This window comes from Scyliorhinus torazame, chromosome 12 (genome assembly GCF_047496885.1).
Source record: "Scyliorhinus torazame isolate Kashiwa2021f chromosome 12, sScyTor2.1, whole genome shotgun sequence".
NCBI classification, from domain to species: domain Eukaryota; kingdom Metazoa; phylum Chordata; class Chondrichthyes; order Carcharhiniformes; family Scyliorhinidae; genus Scyliorhinus; species Scyliorhinus torazame.
The window spans coordinates 150,182,433-150,202,157 of record NC_092718.1 but is presented as its reverse complement, the minus strand read 5'-3'; the positions used below and the strand labels follow the sequence as shown (position 1 = coordinate 150,202,157).

At 62.0% G+C, this 19,725-nt stretch overlaps 2 protein-coding genes across 11 annotated transcripts in view; one reads left to right on the top strand and one right to left on the bottom strand.

Moving 5' to 3' along the window:
* Positions 1-12,707, bottom strand: part of eif4h (eukaryotic translation initiation factor 4h) — a 255,384-nt gene extending 242,677 nt beyond the window's left edge. For 4 of the 9 annotated variants that reach the window (XM_072469176.1, XM_072469177.1, XM_072469184.1 and 1 more), the window contains exon 1: positions 12,589-12,707. Coding sequence is in view for 2 of the 9 variants with exons in the window: in XM_072469182.1 (XP_072325283.1) it covers positions 12,589-12,653 (65 nt within the window). In the remaining 7 variants the exon portion in view is untranslated. The remainder of the gene's footprint in view (positions 1-12,588) is intronic. The other 5 variants (XM_072469175.1, XM_072469182.1, XM_072469183.1 and 2 more) reach the window with 4 other exon arrangements.
* A 191-nt stretch (positions 12,708-12,898) lies between these two features.
* mybbp1a (MYB binding protein (P160) 1a) overlaps positions 12,899-19,725 on the top strand; it is a 134,607-nt gene continuing 127,780 nt past the window's right edge. The window contains exons 1-4 of one of the 2 annotated variants that reach the window (XM_072469173.1): positions 12,902-13,047; positions 13,078-13,328; positions 13,645-13,740; positions 17,428-17,511. In XM_072469173.1, the coding sequence (XP_072325274.1) occupies positions 12,933-13,047; positions 13,078-13,328; positions 13,645-13,740; positions 17,428-17,511 (546 nt within the window). In that variant the 5' untranslated portion in view covers positions 12,902-12,932. Of the gene's footprint in view, positions 13,329-13,644; positions 13,741-17,427; positions 17,512-19,725 lie in introns of both variants that reach the window. The other variant, XM_072469172.1, reaches the window with a different exon arrangement.

Here is a 19,725-nt window from a genome sequence, read left to right as displayed (position 1 = left end):
GGTGATGAGACGGGGGGGTGATGAGACGGGGGGGTGATGAGACGGGGGGGTGATGAGACGGGGGGGGTGATGAGACGGGGGGGTGATGAGACGGGGGGGTGATGAGACGGGGGGGTGATGAGACGGGGGGGGTGATGAGACGGGGGGGTGATGAGACGGGGGGGTGATGAGACGGGGGGGTGATGAGACGGGGGGGTGATGAGACGGGGGGGGGTGATGAGACGGGGGGGTGATGAGACGGGGGGGTGATGAGACGGGGGGGTGATGAGACGGGGGGGTGATGAGACGGGGGGGTGATGAGACGGGGGGGTGATGAGACGGGGGGGTGATGAGACGGGGGGCTGATGAGACGGGGGCTGATGAGACGGGGGCTGATGAGACGGGGGGGCTGATGAGACGGGGGCTGATGAGACGGGGGCTGATGAGACGGGGGGCTGATGAGACGGGGGGTGATGAGACGGGGGGGTGATGAGACGGGGGGGTGATGAGACGGGGGGGTGATGAGACGGGGGGGTGATGAGACGGGGGGGTGATGAGACGGGGGGTGATGAGACGGGGGGTGATGAGACGGGGGGTGATGAGACGGGGGGGTGATGAGACGGGGGGGTGATGAGACGGGGGGGTGATGAGACGGGGGGGTGATGAGACGGGGGGGGTGATGAGACGGGGGGGTGATGAGACGGGGGGGTGATGAGACGGGGGGGTGATGAGACGGGGGGGTGATGAGACGGGGGGTGATGAGACGGGGGGGTGATGAGACGGATGACGGGGGGTGATGAGACGGGGGGGTGATGAGACGGGGGGGTGATGAGACGGGGGGGTGATGAGACGGGGGGTGATGAGACGGGGGGGTGATGAGACGGGGGGGTGATGAGACGGGGGGGTGATGAGACGGGGGGTGATGAGACGGGGGGGTGATGAGACGGGGGGGTGATGAGACGGGGGGGTGATGAGACGGGGGGGTGATGAGACGGGGGGGTGATGAGACGGGGGGGTGATGAGACGGGGGGTGATGAGACGGGGGGGTGATGAGACGGGGGGGGTGATGAGACGGGGGGGTGATGAGACGGGGGGGTGATGAGACGGGGGGGTGATGAGACGGGGGGGTGATGAGACGGGGGGGTGATGAGACGGGGGGGTGATGAGACGGGGGGGTGATGAGACGGGGGGGGGATGAGACGGGGGGGTGATGAGACGGGGGGGTGATGAGACGGGGGGGTGATGAGACGGGGGGGTGATGAGACGGGGGGGTGATGAGACGGGGGGGTGATGAGACGGGGGGGTGATGAGACGGGGGGGTGATGAGACGGGGGGGTGATGAGACGGGGGGTGATGAGACGGGGGGGTGATGAGACGGGGGGGTGATGAGACGGGGGGGTGATGAGACGGGGGGGGTGATGAGACGGGGGGGTGGTGAGACGGGGGGGTGATGAGACGGGGGGGTGATGAGACGGGGGGGTGATGAGACGGGGGGGTGATGAGACGGGGGGGTGATGAGACGGGGGGGTGATGAGACGGGGGGGTGATGAGACGGGGGGGTGATGAGACGGGGGGGTGATGAGACGGGGGGGTGATGAGACGGGGGGGGGGTGATGAGAAGGGGGGGGGGGTGATGAGACGGGGGGGGGTGATGAGACGGGGGGGGTGATGAGACGGGGGGGGGTGATGAGACGGGGGGGGGGGTGATGAGACGGGGGGGGTGATGAGACGGGCGGGGATTGATGAGACGGTGGGGGGGGGGGGGGTGATGATGAGATGGGGGGGGGGTGATGAGACGGGGGGGTGATGAGACGGGGGGGGGGATTGATGAGACGGGGGGGGGATTGTTGAGACGGGGGGGATTGATGAGACGGGCGGGGATTGATGAGACGGTGGGGGGGGGGGGGGTTGATGAGATGGGGGGGGGGGTTGATGACGGGGGGTTGATGACGGGGGGGGATTGTTGAGACGGGGGGGGATTGATGAGACGGGGCGGGGATTGATGACGGGGGGGGGGTTGGGGGGGTTGGGTTGATGAGACGGGGGGGTTGATGAGACGGGGGAGGGATTGATGAGACGGGGGGGGATTGATGAGACGGGGGGGGGGGTTGTTGAGACGGGGGGGGATTGTTGAGACGGGGGGGATTGATGAGACGGGCGGGGATTGATGAGACGGTGGGGGGGGGGGGGGGGGTTGATGAGATGGGGGGGGGGTTGATGAGACGGGGGGGTTGATGAGACGGGGGGGGGATTGATGAGACGGGGGGGGATTGTTGAGACGGGGGGGATTGATGAGACGGGCGGGGATTGATGAGACGGTGGGGGGGGGGGGTTGATGAGATGGGGGGGGGGGTTGATGAGACGGGGGGGTTGATGAGACGGGGGGGGATTGATGAGACGGGGGGGGGGTTGTTGAGACGGGGGGGGGGGGGCGTGATGAGACGGGGTGGGTGTGATGAGACGGGGGGGGGGGTGATGAGACGGGGGGGGGGTGATGAGACGGGGGGGGGTGATGAGACGGGGGGGGGGTGATGAGACGGGGGGGGGGGTGATGAGACGGGGGGGGGGTGATGAGACGGGGGGGGGTGATGAGACGGGGGGGGGTGATGAGACGGGGGGGGGTGATGAGACGGGGGGGGGTGATGAGACGGGGGGGGTGATGAGACGGGGGGGGGTGATGAGACGGGGGGGGGGTGATGGGGGGGGGGGGGTGATGAGACGGGGGGGGTGATGAGACGGGGGGGGGGTGATGAGAAGGGGGGGGGGTGATGAGACGGGGGGGTGGGGGTGATGAGACGGGGGGGGTGATGAGACGGGGGGGGGGGTGATGAGACGGGGGGGGTGATGAGACGGGGGGGGTGATGAGACGGGGGGGGGTGATGAGACGGGGTGGGTGATGAGACGGGGGGGGGTGATGAGACGGGGGGGGGGTGATGAGACGGGGGGGGGGTGATGAGACGGGGGGGGGTGATGAGACGGGGGAGGGGGGTGATGAGACGGGGGGGGGGTGATGAGACGGGGGGGGTGATGAGACGGGGGGGGGGTGATGAGACGGGGGGGGGGTGATGAGACGGGGGGGGTGATGAGACGGGGGGGGGGGTGATGAGACGGGGGGGGGGGTGATGAGACGGGGGGGGGGTGATGAGGCGGGGGGGTGATGAGACGGGGGGTGTGATGAGACGGGGGGGGGGTTGATGAGACGGGGGGGGTGATGAGACGGTGGGGGGGGGGTGATGAGACGGTGGGGGGGGTGATGAGACAGTGGGGGGGGGTGATGAGACAGTGGGGGGGTGATGAGACGGTGGGGGGGGGGTGATGAGACGGTGGGGGGGGGGGTGATGAGACGGGGGGGTGATGAGACAGGGGGGGTGATGAGACAGGGGGGGTGATGAGACAGGGGGGGTGATGAGACAGGGGGGGTGATGAGACAGGGGGGGGGTGTTGAGACGGGGGGGGGGTGTTGAGACGGGGGGGGGTGTTGAGACGGGGGGGGGGGTGAGACGGGGGGGGGTGTTGAGACGGGGGGGGGTGTTGAGACGGGGGGGGGGGGGTGTTGAGACGGGGGGGGGGGGTGTTGAGACGGGGGGGGGGTGTTGAGACGGGGGGGGGGTGTTGAGACGGGGGGGGGGTGTTGAGACGGGGGGGGGGGGTGTTGAGACGGGGGGGGGGGTGTTGAGACGGGGGGGGGGGGTGTTGAGACGGGGGGGGGGGTGTTGAGACGGGGGGGGGGGGGGGGAGGTTGTTGAGACGGGGGGGGGGGGGGAGGTTGTTGAGACGGGGGGGGGGGGGGAGGTTGTTGAGACGGGGGGGGGAGGTTGTTGAGACGGGGGGGGGGGGGATGTTGTTGAGACGGGGGGGGGGTGATGAGACGGGGGGGGTGATGAGACGGGGGGGGAGTGATGAGACGGGGGGGGGTGATGAGATGGGGGGGTGATGAGACGGGGGGGCGGTTGTTGAGACGGGGGGGGTGTTGAGACGGGGGGGGTGTTGAGACGGGGGGGGGGGTGTTGAGACGGGGGGGGGGTGTTGAGACGGGGGGGGGGTGTTGAGACGGGGGGGGGGTGTTGAGACGGGGGGGGGGTGTTGAGACGGGGGGGGGGGTGTTGAGACGGGGGGGGGCTGTTGAGACGGGGGGGGGCTGTTGAGACGGGGGGGGGGGAGGTTGTTGAGACGGGGGGGGGGGGGGGAGGTTGTTGAGACGGGGGGGGGGGGGAGGTTGTTGAGACGGGGGGGGGGTGATGAGACGGGGGGACGGGGGGGGTGATGAGACGGGGGGGGGGGTGAGACGGGGGGGGGTGATGAGACGGGGGGGGGGTGATGAGACGGGGGGGGTGATGAGACGGGGGGGGTGATGAGACGGGGGGGGTGATGAGACGGGGGGGGTGATGAGACGGTGGGGTGATGAGACGGGGGGGGGTGATGAGACGGGGGGGGTGATGAGACGGGGGGGGGTGATGAGACGGGGGGGGGGGTGATGAGACGGGGGGGGTGATGAGACGGGGGGGGTGATGAGACGGGGGGGGGGTGATGAGACGGGGGGGCTGCTGAGACGGGGGGGGTGCTGAGACGGGGGGGGTGATGAGACGGGGGGGGTGATGAGACGGGGGGGGTGATGAGACGGGGGGGGTGATGAGACGGGGGGGGTGATGAGACGGGGGGGGTGATGAGACGGGGGGGGTGATGAGACGGGGGGGGTGATGAGACGGGGGGGGTGATGAGACGGGGGGGGTGATGAGACGGGGGGGGTGATGAGACGGGGGGGGTGATGAGACGGGGGGGGGTGATGAGACGGGGGGGGGTGATGAGACGGGGGGGGGTGATGAGACGGGGGGGGGGTGATGAGACGGGGGGGGTGATGAGACGGGGGGGTGATGAGACGGGGGGGTGATGAGACGGGGGGGGGGTGATGAGACGGGGGGGGGGTGATGAGACGGGGGGGGGGTGATGAGACGGGGGGGGGTGATGAGACGGGGGGGGGTGATGAGACGGGGGGGGGGTGATGAGACGGGGGGGGGTGATGAGACGGGGGGGGGTGATGAGACGGGGGGGGTGATGAGACGGGGGGGGTGATGAGACGGGGGGGGTGATGAGACGGGGGGGGTGATGAGACGGGGGGGGTGATGAGACGGGGGGGGTGATGAGACGGGGGGGGTGATGAGACGGGGGGGGTGATGAGACGGGGGGGGTGATGAGACGGGGGGGGTGATGAGACGGGGGGGGTGATGAGACGGGGGGGGTGATGAGACGGGGGGGGTGATGAGACGGGGGGGGTGATGAGACGGGGGGGGTGATGAGACGGGGGGGGGTGATGAGACGGGGGGGGTGATGAGACGGGGGGGGTGATGAGACGGGGGGGTGATGAGACGGGGGGTGATGAGACGGGGGGTGATGAGACGGGGGGTGATGAGACGGGGGGTGATGAGACGGGGGGTGATGAGACGGGGGGTGATGAGACGGGGGTGATGAGACGGGGGGTGATGAGACGGGGGGTGATGAGACGGGGGGTGATGAGACGGGGGGTGATGAGACGGGGGGTGATGAGACGGGGGGTGATGAGACGGGGGGGTGATGAGACGGGGGGGTGATGAGACGGGGGGGTGATGAGACGGGGGGTGATGAGACGGGGGGTGATGAGACGGGGGGTGATGAGACGGGGGTGATGAGACGGGGGGGGGTGATGAGACGGGGGGGGGGGTGATGAGACGGGGGGGGTGATGAGACGGGGGGGGTGATGAGACGGGGGGGTGATGAGACGGGGGGGTGATGAGACGGGGGGGTGATGAGACGGGGGGGGGGTGATGAGACGGGGGGGCTGCTGAGACGGGGGGGGTGCTGAGACGGGGGGGGTGCTGAGACGGGGGGGGTGATGAGACGGGGGGGGTGATGAGACGGGGGGGGTGATGAGACGGGGGGGGTGATGAGACGGGGGGGGTGATGAGACGGGGGGGGTGATGAGACGGGGGGGGTGATGAGACGGGGGGGGGGTGATGAGACGGGGGGGGTGATGAGACGGGGGGGTGATGAGACGGGGGGGTGATGAGACGGGGGGGGGGGGGTGATGAGACGGGGGGGGGGGTGATGAGACGGGGGGGGGTGATGAGACGGGGGGGGGTGATGAGACGGGGGGGGGGTGATGAGACGGGGGGGGTGATGAGACGGGGGGGGGTGATGAGACGGGGGGTGATGAGACGGGGGGTGATGAGACGGGGGTGATGAGACGGGGGTGATGAGACGGGGGGGGGGGGGTGATGAGACGGGGGGGGGGTGATGAGACGGGGGGTGGGGTGATGAGACGGGGTGGGGTGATGAGACGGGGGTGGGGTGATGAGACGGGGGGTGATGAGACGGGGGGGGTGATGAGACTGGGGGGGGGTGATGAGACGGGGGGGGGGGTGATGAGACGGGGGGGGGGTGATGAGACGGGGGGGGGTGATGAGACGGGGGAGGGGGTGATGAGACGGGGGGGGGGGGTGATGAGACGGGGGGGGGGGGTGTTGAGACGGGGGGGGTGATGAGACGGGGGGGGTGATGAGACGGGGGGGTGATGAGACGGGGGGGTGATGAGACGGGGGGGTGATGAGACGGGGGGGTGATGAGACGGGGGGGTGATGAGACGGGGGGGGGTGATGAGACGGGGGGGGTGATGAGACGGGGGGGGTGATGAGACGGGGGGGGTGATGAGACGGGGGGGGTGATGAGACGGGGGGGGGGTGTTGAGACGGGGGGGGGGTGTTGAGACGGGGGGGGTGTTGAGACGGGTGGGGGGGTATTGAGACGGGGGGGGGGGGTATTGAGACGGGGGGGGGGGTATTGAGACGGGGGGGGGTATTGAGACGGGGGGGGGTATTGAGTCGGGGGGGGGTGTTGAGACGGGGGGGGGGGTGTTGAGACGGGGGGGGGGGGGGTGTTGAGACGGGGGGGGGGTGTTGAGACGGGGGGGGGGGTGTTGAGACGGGGGGGGGTGTTGAGACGGGGGGGGTGTTGAGACGGGGGGGGTGTTGAGACGGGGGGGGGTGTTGAGACGGGGGGGGGGTGTTGAGACGGGGGGGGGTGTTGAGACGGGGGGGGGGTGTTGAGACGGGGGGGGGGTGTTGAGACGGGGGGGGGGTGTTGAGACGGGGGGGGGGTGTTGAGACGGGGGGGGGGGGAGGTAGTTGAGACGGGGGGGGGGGGGTTGGTGAGACGGGGGGGGGGTTGGTGAGACGGGGGGGCGGGGCGGGGTGATGAGACGGGGGGGGGATGAGACGGGGGGGGGATGAGACGGGGGGGGGATGAGACGGGGGGGGGATGAGACGGGGGGGGATGAGACGGGGGGGGGATGAGACAGGGGGGGGATGAGACGGGGGGGGGATGAGACGGGGGGGGGATGAGACGGGGGGGGGGGGGGGGGGAGGTAGTTGAGACGGGGGGGGTGGGGTTGGTGAGACGGGGGGGGGTTGGTGAGACGGGGGGGCGGGGCGGGGTGATGAGACGGGGGGGTGATGAGACGGGGGGGGGATGAGACGGGGGTGGATGAGACGGGGGGGGATGAGACGGGGGGGGGATGAGACGGGGGGGGGATGAGACGGGGGGGGGATGAGACGGGGGGGGGATGAGACGGGGGGGTGATGAGACGGGGGGGTGATGAGACGGGGGGGTGATGAGACGGGGGGGTGATGAGACGGGGGGGTGATGAGACGGGGGGGTGATGAGACGGGGGGGTGATGAGACGGGGGGGGTGATGAGACGGGGGGGTGATGAGACGGGGGGGTGATGAGACGGGGGGGTGATGAGACGGGGGGGTGATGAGACGGGGGGGTGATGAGACGGGGGGGTGATGAGACGGGGGGGTGATGAGACGGGGGGGTGATGAGACGGGGGGGGTGATGAGACGGGGGGGGTGATGAGACGGGGGGGGTGATGAGACGGGGGGGTGATGAGACGGGGGGGTGATGAGACGGGGGGGTGATGAGACGGGGGGGTGATGAGACGGGGGGGTGATGAGACGGGGGGGTGATGAGACGGGGGGGGTGATGAGACGGGGGGGTGATGAGACGGGGGGGTGATGAGACGGGGGGGTGATGAGACGGGGGGTGATGAGACGGGGGGGTGATGAGACGGGGGGGTGATGAGACGGGGGGGTGATGAGACGGGGGGGTGATGAGACGGGGGGGTGATGAGACGGGGGGGGATTGTTGAGACGGGGGGGGATTGTTGAGACGGGGGGGGATTGTTGAGACGGGGGGGGATTGTTGAGACGGGGGGGGATTGTTGAGACGGGGGGGGATTGTTGAGACGGGGGGGGATTGTTGAGACGGGGGGGGATTGTTGAGACGGGGGGGGATTGTTGAGACGGGGGGGGATTGTTGAGACGGGGGGGGATTGTTGAGACGGGGGGGGGATTGTTGAGACGGGGGGGGGATTGTTGAGACGGGGGGGGGATTGTTGAGACGGGGGGGGGATTGTTGAGACGGGGGGGGGATTGTTGAGACGGGGGGGGATTGTTGAGACGGGGGGGGATTGTTGAGACGGGGGGGGATTGTTGAGACGGGGGGGGATTGTTGAGACGGGGGGGGATTGTTGAGACGGGGGGGGATTGTTGAGACGGGGGGGGATTGTTGAGACGGGGGGGGATTGTTGAGACGGGGGGGGATTGTTGAGACGGGGGGGGGATTGATGAGACGGGCGGGGATTGATGAGACGGTGGGGGGGGGGGGGGGGGTTGATGAGATGGGGGGGGGGTTGATGAGACGGGGGGGGGGGTTGATGAGACGGGGGGGGATTGATGAGACGGGGGGGGGGGGTTGTTGAGACGGGGGGGGGGTTGTTGAGACGGGGGGGGGGGGGTGATGAGACGGGGTGGGTGTGATGAGACGGGGGGGGTGATGAGACGGGGGGGGGGTGATGAGACGGGGGGGGGGTGATGAGACGGGGGGGGGGTGATGAGACGGGGGGGGGGGTGATGAGACGGGGGGGGATTGTTGAGACGGGGGGGGATTGTTGAGACGGGGGGGGATTGTTGAGACGGGGGGGGGATTGATGAGACGGGCGGGGATTGATGAGACGGTGGGGGGGGGGGGGGGTGATGAGACGGGGGGGTGATGAGACGGGGGGGTGATGAGACGGGGGGGGGGGTGATGAGACGGGGGGGGGGTGATGAGACGGGGGGGGGGTGATGAGACGGGGGGGCGATGAGTCGGGGGGGCGATGAGTCGGGGGGGCGATGAGTCGGGGGGGCGATGAGTCGGGGGGGCGATGAGTCGGGGGGGCGATGAGTCGGGGGGGCGATGAGTCGGGGGGGCGATGAGTCGGGGGGGCGATGAGTCGGGGGGGCGATGAGTCGGGGGGGCGATGAGTCGGGGGGGCGATGAGTCGGGGGGGCGATGAGTCGGGGGGGCGATGAGTCGGGGGGGCGATGAGTCGGGGGGGCGATGAGTCGGGGGGGCGATGAGTCGGGGGGGGGGGGGGGGGGAGTGATGAGACGGGGGGGGTGATGAGACGGGGGGGGGATTGATGAGACGGGGGGGGATTGATGAGACGGGGGGGGATTGATGAGACGGGGGGGGATTGATGAGACGGGGGGGGATTGATGAGACGGGGGGGGATTGATGAGACGGGGGGGGATTGATGAGACGGGGGGGGATTGATGAGACGGGGGGGGATTGATGAGACGGGGGGGGATTGATGAGACGGGGGGGGATTGATGAGACGGGGGGGGATTGATGAGACGGGGGGGGATTGATGAGACGGGGGGGGATTGATGAGACGGGGGGGGATTGATGAGACGGGGGGGGATTGATGAGACGGGGGGGGATTGATGAGACGGGGGGGGATTGATGAGACGGGGGGGGATTGATGAGACGGGGGGGGATTGATGAGACGGGGGGGGATTGATGAGACGGGGGGGGATTGATGAGACGGGGGGGGATTGATGAGACGGGGGGGGATTGATGAGACGGGGGGGGATTGATGAGACGGGGGGGGATTGATGAGACGGGGGGGGATTGATGAGACGGGGGGGGATTGATGAGACGGGGGGGGATTGATGAGACGGGGGGGGATTGATGAGACGGGGGGGGATTGATGAGACGGGGGGGGATTGATGAGACGGGGGGGGATTGATGAGACGGGGGGGGATTGATGAGACGGGGGGGATTGATGAGACGGGGAGGATTGATGAGACGGGGGGGGATTGATGAGACGGGGGGGGATTGTTGAGACGGGGGGGGGGGGGGGTGATGAGACGGGACGGGGGGTGATGAGACGGGACGGGGGGTGACGAGACGGGACGGGGGGTGACGAGACGGGGGGTGACGAGACGGGACGGGGGGTGACGAGACGGGACGGGGGGTGACGAGACGGGACGGGGGGTGACGAGACGGGACGGGGGGTGACGAGACGGGACGGGGGGTGACGAGACGGGACGGGGGGTGACGAGACGGGACAGGGGGGTGACGAGACGGGACAGGGGTGACGAGACGGGACGGGGGGTGACGAGACGGGGGGGGGGGGGGGGGGGGGGGGACGAGACGGGGGGGGGGGGTGACGAGACGGGACGGGGGGTGACGAGAGGGGACGGGGGGTGACGAGACGGGACGGGGGGGTGACGAGACGGGACGGGGGGTGACGAGACGGGACGGGGGGTGACGAGACGGGACGGGGGGTGACGAGACGGGACGGGGGGTGACGAGACGGGACGGGGGTGACGAGACGGGACGGGGGGTGACGAGACGGGGGGGGGGGGACGAGACGGGGGGGGGGGGGATGAGACGGGGGGGGGGGGGGGATGAGACGGGGGGGGGGGGGGGGATGAGACGGGGGGGGGGGAGGATGAGACGGGGGGGGGGGGGAGGATGAGACGGGGGGGGGGCGAGGATGAGACGGGGGGGGGGGGGAGGATGAGACGGGGGGGGGGGGAGGATGAGACGGGGGGGGGGGGGAGGATGAGACGGGGGGGGGGGGGAGGATGAGACGGGGGGGGGGGAGGATGAGACGGGGGGGGGGGGAGGATGAGACGGGGGGGGGGGAGGATGAGACGGGGGGGGGAAGAGGATGAGACGGGGGGGGGAGAGGATGAGACGGGGGGGGGGAAGAGGATGAGACGGGGGGGGGAGGATGAGACGGGGGGGGGGGATGAGACGGGGGGTGAGGGTGACGAGACGGGACGGGGGGTGAGGGTGACGAGACGGGACGGGGGGTGAGGGTGACGAGACGGGACGGGGGTGAGGGTGACGAGACGGGACGGGGGGTGAGGATGACGAGACGGGGGGTGAGGGTGACGAGACGGGCCGGGGGGTGAGGGTGACGAGACGGGCCGGGGGGTGAGGGTGACGAGACGGGCCGGGGGGTGAGGGTGACGAGACGGGCCGGGGGGTGAGGGTGACGAGACGGGACGGGGGGTGAGGGTGACGAGACGGGACGGGGGGTGAGGGCGACGAGACGGGACGGGGGGTGAGGGCGACGAGACGGGACGGGGGGTGAGGGCGACGAGACGGGACGGGGGGTGAGGGTGACGAGACGGGACGGGGGGTGAGGGTGACGAGACGGGACGGGGGGTGAGGGTGACGAGACGGGACGGGGGGTGAGGGTGACGAGACGGGACGGGGGGTGAGGGTGACGAGACGGGACGGGGGGTGAGGGTGACGAGACGGGACGGGGGGTGAGGGTGACGAGACGGGACGGGGGGTGAGGGTGACGAGACGGGACGGGGGGTGAGGGTGACGAGACGGGACGGGGGGGTGAGGGTGACGAGACGGGACGGGGGGTGAGGGTGACGAGACGGGACGGGGGGTGAGGGTGACGAGACGGGACGGGGGGTGAGGGTGACGAGACGGGACGGGGGTGAGGGTGACGAGACGGGACGGGGGGGTGAGGGTGACGAGACGGGACGGGGGTGAGGGTGACGAGACGGGACGGGAGGTGAGGGTGACGAGACGGGACGGGGGGTGAGGGTGACGAGACGGGACGGGGGGTGAGGGTGACGAGACGGGACGGGGGGTGAGGGTGACGAGACGGGACGGGGGGTGAGGGTGACGAGACGGGACGGGGGGTGAGGGTGACGAGACGGGACGGCGGGTGACGAGACGGGACGGGGGGTGACGAGACGGGACGGCGACGAGACGGGACGGGGGGTGACGAGACGGGGGGGGGGGGTGACGAGACTGAGACAGGGGGGGGGGAGGATGAGACGGGGGGGGGGGGGGAGGATGAGACGGGGGGGGGGGGGGAGGATGAGACGGGGGGGGGGGGAGGATGAGACGGGGGGGGGGGGGAGGATGAGACGGGGGGGGGGGGGAGGATGAGACGGGGGGGGGGGGAGGATGAGACGGGGGGGGGGGGGAGGATGAGACGGGGGGGGGGGAGGATGAGACGGGGGGGGGAGAGGATGAGACGGGGGGGGGGAGAGGATGAGACGGGGGGGGGGAAAGAGGATGAGACGGGGGGGGAGGATGAGACGGGGGGGGGAGGATGAGAAGGGGGGGGGAGGGGGGAGGATGAGAAGGGGAGAGGGTGAGAAGGGGGGGGGGCGGGGGATGAGGCATGAGGTGAGAGACCGTTGGTGGGGTTGATACAGAAAGGTCTGGCTCCCTCAGGCGCTCTCTCCCCTGTTTTCCGGGCCCGGGTACCTACCCCCGGCCTCCCCCGAAGCTGCTGTATTGCTGCTGCCGCTCCTCATAACTGTCGAAATCCGCCATGGAGCCTGCTCGAGACAGGCAGCGGCCGCCAGGCCCCCGGGTACCATGGCAACGAGGGCTGCCCTACACAGTGCCTGCTGCGGTGTCCCTCGACCAAAACCTACCGCCTCGGGCACCGCATTCGCTGCCTGATTTATTTCTGTGCCAGCCGATACATTAATAATAAATAGCTTTTGATTAAAGGCCATCGGCCACCACAAATAATACCTCAGCAATTTGAACAGGAGGAAAACGGAAGCTGCAGTAATCAGGACCCCTGTGTGAGGGCCCGCAGACAGCATGGCCGCAGCGAGTGAGTCGCTGATCAGCATGGAGCCCGGGGCAGAGCCCGAGACCCGGACAGAGACTGGGGCAGAACCCGAGCCTCCGACAGATACTGGGGCAGAACCCGAGCCTCCGACAGATACTGGGGCAGAACCCGAGCCCCCGACAGAGACTGGGGCAGAGCCCGGCCCTGAGGGGACCGCGAGTCCGCAATGCGGCCCAGTGGTAACCACCAGCCCGGGGATAAAGACCAAACGGAACAGAAAACAGGGCCTGGAACCAAAAAGCCACCTCCTCCAGCAGAACCGCCAGTTCTTGGACTTCTTTTGGGATATCGCCAAACCCGAGCAGACTGTGCGGCTGAGGGGGATCAAGGGCCTGTTGGACTATCTGAAGAGGCCAGACAGCCAGGTGAGGGCGAACTGGGTGAGAAACGGGGCATTTGAGAGAGAGCTGGATGGGGGTGGTGCGGGAGGAAAGGGAGCTGGGGAGAGAGATAGGATGGCAGGAGTGTGGCTCAGAGAGAGTGGTACCACAGGTAGGGTGTGAGAGGAGGAGGACAGATCGGGTTGAAAGGAAGGCAGTGTTCAAGGTGCTGGTACAGAATGTGAGGTGATAAGGCTAGGTGGGAAAAGCAATTGTTACTGAAGGTTGTACCCATGGAGACAGTCCATTAGGTTCACACATCCAAACAGTAATATTTAATAACCATTGACTCTGTTTCCAGGAGGATGAGCTACGATATACAATCAAGCGACTAATTGATGGCCTAGCAGCAACCCGTGAAATAGCCCGACCAGGCTTCAGTTTGGCATTGGCACAGGTCAGTAACTGCATTTAATGGAGATTTTGCTAGCGGACAAGACAGTTGGGCTTTTGCAACTAACAGTCATGAGATACTATTGGTTGTTTAGTTGAATTCTGGTCCTGGAGTCACAAACATTGTTTCATCCAAGAGGAGTTGAGGCCTCCCACATGGTGACAGATGCCTGTCGCTGCTAGAAGCAGAGGACTATAGTTACTATTTTTGTGCACTGCAGTACATTTACTTACTTGGCCTCTGGTCTCCAAATCTAAATGTGTGTTTTATGTTACTAAGTACTTTCCTCCGCTGGCAACTGATCCAGAAGGTTGTAATCCAATTGCTTGTTTAAAGTCCCTTGGGGCCCTGAACCTTCTGATGCTTGTGTTGCATTGGGCTATTATTCTTCTATGAGCCTTATTAGCTGAGCCAACTCTTCACATGGTGCCCAGAGTCCCCTCTGCTCTTTCCTGGACAGATGCCAGTCTTCAGCCTGTTCAATTCGCTCCACATGATATCAAGAAATGACTGGAAGCTGTAAAGGCTATAGACCCTGACAATATCCCAGCAATAGTCTTGAAGACTGGTGCTCCAAAATGAGCCATGCCCTTAGTTAAGTTCTAGTGCAGCTACAATAGTGGCATCTATCCGTTAACGCAAAAAATTGCTCCGGTATGTCCTGACCGAAAAAAGGACAAATTCAATACAGCCAATGACTGCCCCATCAGTCTATCATCAAAAAAGTGCTAAGTCTTACAACACCAGGTTTATTTGGAATCACTAGCTTTTGGAGTGCAGCTCTTTCATCAGGTGAACCTCCAAATAAACCTGGTGTTACTGTGCCTAGCCCAGTCCAAAGCCGACATCTCCGCATCAAAAAAGTGATGGAAGGTGTCATCGGCAGTGCTATCAAGTTACATTTTTGATTTGATTTATTATTGTCACGTGTATTAGTATACAGTGAAAAGTATTGTTTCTTGCATGCTGTACAAACAATGCATACCGTACATAGGGAAGGAAGGAGAGACTGCAGAATATAATGTTACAGTTACAGCAATGTGTAGAGAAAAGATCAACTTAATACGAGGGAGGTCCATTCAAAAGTCTGATGGCAGTAGGGAAGAAGCTGTTCTTGAGTCGGTTGGTACGTGACCTCAAACTTTTGTATCTTTTTCCTGACGGAAGAAGGTGGAAGAGAGTATGTCCGGGGTGCGTGGGGCCCTTAATTATGCTGGCTGCCTTTCTGATGGGAGGTTGGTTTGCGTGATGGACTGGGCTACATTCACAACCTTTTGTAGTTTCCTGCGGTCTTGGGCAGAGCAGGCACCATACCAAGCTGTGATACAACCAGAAAGAATGCTTTCTATGGTGCATCTGTAGAAGTTGGTGAGGGTTGTAGCTGACATGCCAAATTTCCTTAGTCTTCTGAGAAAGTAGAGTCGTTGGTGGGCTTTCTTAATTATAGTGTCGGCATGGGGACCAGGACAGGCTGTTGGTGATCTGTACACCTAAAAACTTGAAGCTCTCGACCCTTTCTACTTCGTTCTCATTGATGTAGACAGGGGCATATACTCCACTACGCTTCCTGAAGTCGATGACAATCTCCTTCGTTTTGTTGACATTGAGGGAGAGATTATTGTCGTTGCACCAGTTCACCAAATTCTCTATCTCATTTAATTACCGTCTCACTGACACTCGGTTTGGGTCCTGCCAGGGTGACCGTTGACCAGAAACTGAACTCGACTAGCCATATATAAATAAATACTGTGGCTACACGAGCAGATCAGGGGCTGAGAATTCTGTGACGAGTAATTCAGATCCTGACTTTTCAACGCTTGTCCACCATCTTCACTATTGATTTGCCTGATTGAGTGCAGCTCCAACAACTCAAGAAGCAGTCCACTTGACTTGACACCCCGTCCACTACCTCCAACATCCAAGCCCTTTAGCACTGACGCACCATCGCAGCAGTCTTGTACCATCTACAAGATGCACTGCAGGAACTGACCACGATTCCTTCGATAGCACCATCCAAATCTCCAGCCTCCAGTACCCAGAAGGACAAGGGCAGCCGGTACATGGGAGCACCATCGTCTGTCAGTTCCCCTCCAAGCCCCACTCACCATCCTGACTTAGAAATATATCGCCGTCCCTTCATTGTCACTGGGTCAAAACGCTGGAACCCTCTTCCTAACAGCACTGTGGGTGTACTTAAACCAACGGGACTGCCACAGTTCCAAATGCCTCTTCGCTAGCATCTTGAGGGCAATTAGGGATGGGTAATAAATGATGGCCGAGCCAACAACCCCCACATCTCATGAAAGAATAAGGAGAATGGGTAGAAATGTCCTCCCAATGAAATGTCAGGAGACTGAAGCCCCGCCACCTTGCTCACCGTTGGACGCTGAACTGAACCATCCGTAACCTCGGTAATGTTTGACACCGAGATGACCTATTGATCACATCTACTCCATCATCAAGAACTCTTCCCCATTTTCTGATGGTGCCTGCCTCAGGTTATCAGCTGCTTAAATCCTCATCCATAGCTTTGTTTCTTCTGGGCTTGATTATTTAACTGCTCTCTTGGTTGGCCCCCACCGTCCATTAACCAACCAAAGCTCAGCTGCCCATGCCTCGACTGGCATCAAGTCCTGATCATCCAGCAGGACTCTCAATGTGGCAATGACGCAAATTTAAAATTCTCACCCATGTTTTCAATTTCCTGCACTGTGTTATCCACTTCCTATCTCTGTTTTCTCTTTTAACCTACAACCCTTTAAGTTCTCCACGCTCTTTCAATTCTTGCCCCTTGCAGATCCCCAATTTTAATCGCTCTGGCATTAGTGGCCGTGTCTTCGACTACTTCGGTCCTGAGTTCTGGAATTACTTTTCAACCTGTCTGATCCTTTATCTCCTCCTTCGAAGTGCTTCGTAAGACCTACCTCTTTGAACAAACTTTTGGCCACCTGTTCTTGTATCTCCTCTGACGTGGTGCAAATCTTTTTGCTAAGACTCCTGTGAAATGCTTGTGGACATTTTTGTACACTAAAGGCACTATATTAAATGCTCCTTGCTAGGGGTCATTGATTAATGACCAGAGTTAGAAATGCTGGTTCTCCCCATGGAGGTCATTCGCATGACTTGAAGAGAAATCTGCTTAAAGGCCAGGCTAATAATAATAATGATCTTTATTGTCACAAGTAGGCTTACATTAACACTGCAATGAAGTTACTGTTGCTAGTCGCCACATTCCGGTGCATATTCGGGTACATTGAGGGAGAATTCAGAATATCCAAATTACCTAACAGCACGTCTTTCTTGGAGGAAACTGGAGCATCTGGAAAAAACCCACGCAGACACTGGGAGAACGTGCAGACTCCACACAGACAGTGACCCAAGCTGGGAATCGAACCTGGGACCCTGGAGCTGTGAAGCAACAGTGCTACCCACTGTGCTACCGTGCTGCCAGAGTACCTAAACTCCAAGGCAGATCAGAGGCAGGGATTTGAATTTGGCATTTTTCTGGTTGAAGTGACACAATGAGTGTGGATGCACTTGAAGAAGCAATAGATGTGATTCGTTGCAGTGCACTAGAATGGGTTCTCCAGAGTCAGTGATCCAAATAATAGTTGCTCTCTGTCTGCGTTCTTCTGCTTTGAACTATCATGCAATCCCTGTGAGACATTTTGCTAATTTTGTTTCTGACAGCTCCTGCAATACAATGAAGACATCCCCCTGCAGACAGTTCTGGAACAGATTAAAATGAAGCACGATGTAACAAGAACAAAGAAGGTGAGTGGCTAATACCTGATTCCGAATGTTACTTGGCCTTAGAAGTAGCAACAGCACGTAGGACCAGCTGAGGGAAGAGCAACGAGCTACTTTGAACATGTGTGTTGTTTAGTGAGCCAGTAAACAATGTCCAGTGCAAACTATTGGTGAGGATTTTGGGACTAGCTGGAGGGATTAGAAACAGTTTTGAAAGTATTATGATTCAAAGTTAGAACAAAGATGGAACTAACCATGTTATGCTTGATTTCAGACATTAGAAGAGTCAAAGGCTTAAATGTTGTTGGATTATACAGCCCAGAAACAGGCCGTTCGGCCAATCCAGTCCATGATGGAATTTATGCTCAACTCTAACCTCTTTCATTCATCCCTCATCTAAATCTACCTTAATTGTATCAATTGAGGTTAAACCAACTGTAACCTTCTCCCTTCAATGCTTTTCTAGCTTTGCCTTAATTGCATTTGTTCTATTCACTCCACAGCTCCCTGTGGTAGTGAGTTCCACATTCTCACCATGCTTGGGTAAAGACGTTTCTTCTGGGTTTGCTCTGAATTTCTTAGTTTCTCTAGCTATGCGCTTCCCCTCAAGAACAACATGTGTTTATGTCACACCTGTAATGTAATGAAACACAAGCATTAGAAAACAGAGGATGACACCAAGGCACATAAGGAGATATTAAGTCAGGTGACCAAAAGCTTGGTCAAAGTGGTAGGTTTTAAGGAACATCTTAAAAGAAGAACCTGAGGTGGAGAGATGTAGCCTTGGGGTTAGCACTGCTGCCTCACAACGCCAGGGACCCGGATTCAATCCCAGCCTTCAGTGACTATGGAGTTTGCACGTTCTACCCGTATCTGCATGGGTTTCCTCCAGGTTCTCTGGTTTCCTCTAAGGCTCCTTCCTGTTTATTCCCCTTATTTCCCCTTTTGTTTATTTTGCAGTTGGATGATTAATGGGCATGTTTCTTTAAGGCAAGCAGACGTCTTTAATTCAAACAAAAGAATCCAGATGTTTGAGAGATCACTTGCTCGTTTAAACTGGAAATACAGACTTGCCGGCACTAGTGGAAGAAATATGCTGGGACTCACTTTGATTGATGGGGGGGGGGTGAATTAGCCCAAAAGACTGTACTTTGCCTGGTAATGGGTGGTGATTGGATCTTAGCCCAGTGTGATTGTTCAGAGACCTGAAGGTTTCAGTCTGACTCCTGGCAGCTTGGAGAGAAGATCCACTGTCTTTCCTCCATGTTTCTCTCCATAAAGCCTGTGAGTGTTGTATTCCTGAAACTACAGTAAGTTTGCAGATGACACCAAGATTGGTGGCACAGTGGATAGTGAAGAAGGTTATCTAGGATTGCAACGGGATCTTGATCAATTAGGCCAGTGGGCCGACGAATGGCAGATGGAGTTTAATTTAGATAAATGTGAGGTGATGCATTTTGGCAGATCGAATCAGGCCAGGACCTACTCCGTTAATGGTATGGCGTTGGGGAGAGTTATAGAACAAAGAGATCTAGGAGTACAGGTTCATAGCTCCTTGAAGGTGGAGTCGCAGGTGGACAGGGTGGTGAAGAAGGCATTCGGCATGCTTGGTTTCATTGGTCAGAACATTGAATACAGGAGTTGGGACGTCTTGTTGAAGTTGTACAAGACATTGGTATGGCCACACTTGGAATACTGTGTGCAGTTCTGGTCACCCGATTATAGAAAGGATATTATTAAACTAGAAAGAGTGCAGAAAAGATTTACTAGGATGTTGCCGGGACTTGATGGTTTGAGTTATAAGGAGAGGCTGGATAGACTGGGACTTTTTTCCCTGGAGCGTAGGAGGCTTAGGGGTGATCTTATAGAGGTCTATAAAATAATGAGGGGCATAGATAAGGTAGATAGTCAACATATTTTCCCAAAGGTAGGGGAGTCTAAAACTAGAGGGCATAGGTTTAAGGTGAGAGGGGAGAGATTCAGAAGGGCCCAGAGGGGCAATTTCTTCACTCAGAGGGTAGTGAGTGTCTGGAATGGGCTGCCAGAGGTAGTAGCAGAGGCGGGTACAATTGTGTCTTTTAAAAAGCATTTAGATAGTTACATGGATATAGAGGGTTATGGGCCAAGTGCGGGCAACTGGGACTAGCTTAATGGTAAAAACTGGGCGGCATGGACTGGTTGGGCCGAAGGGCCTGTTTCAATGCTGTAAACTTCTATGATTCTATACAGAGGCCTGAA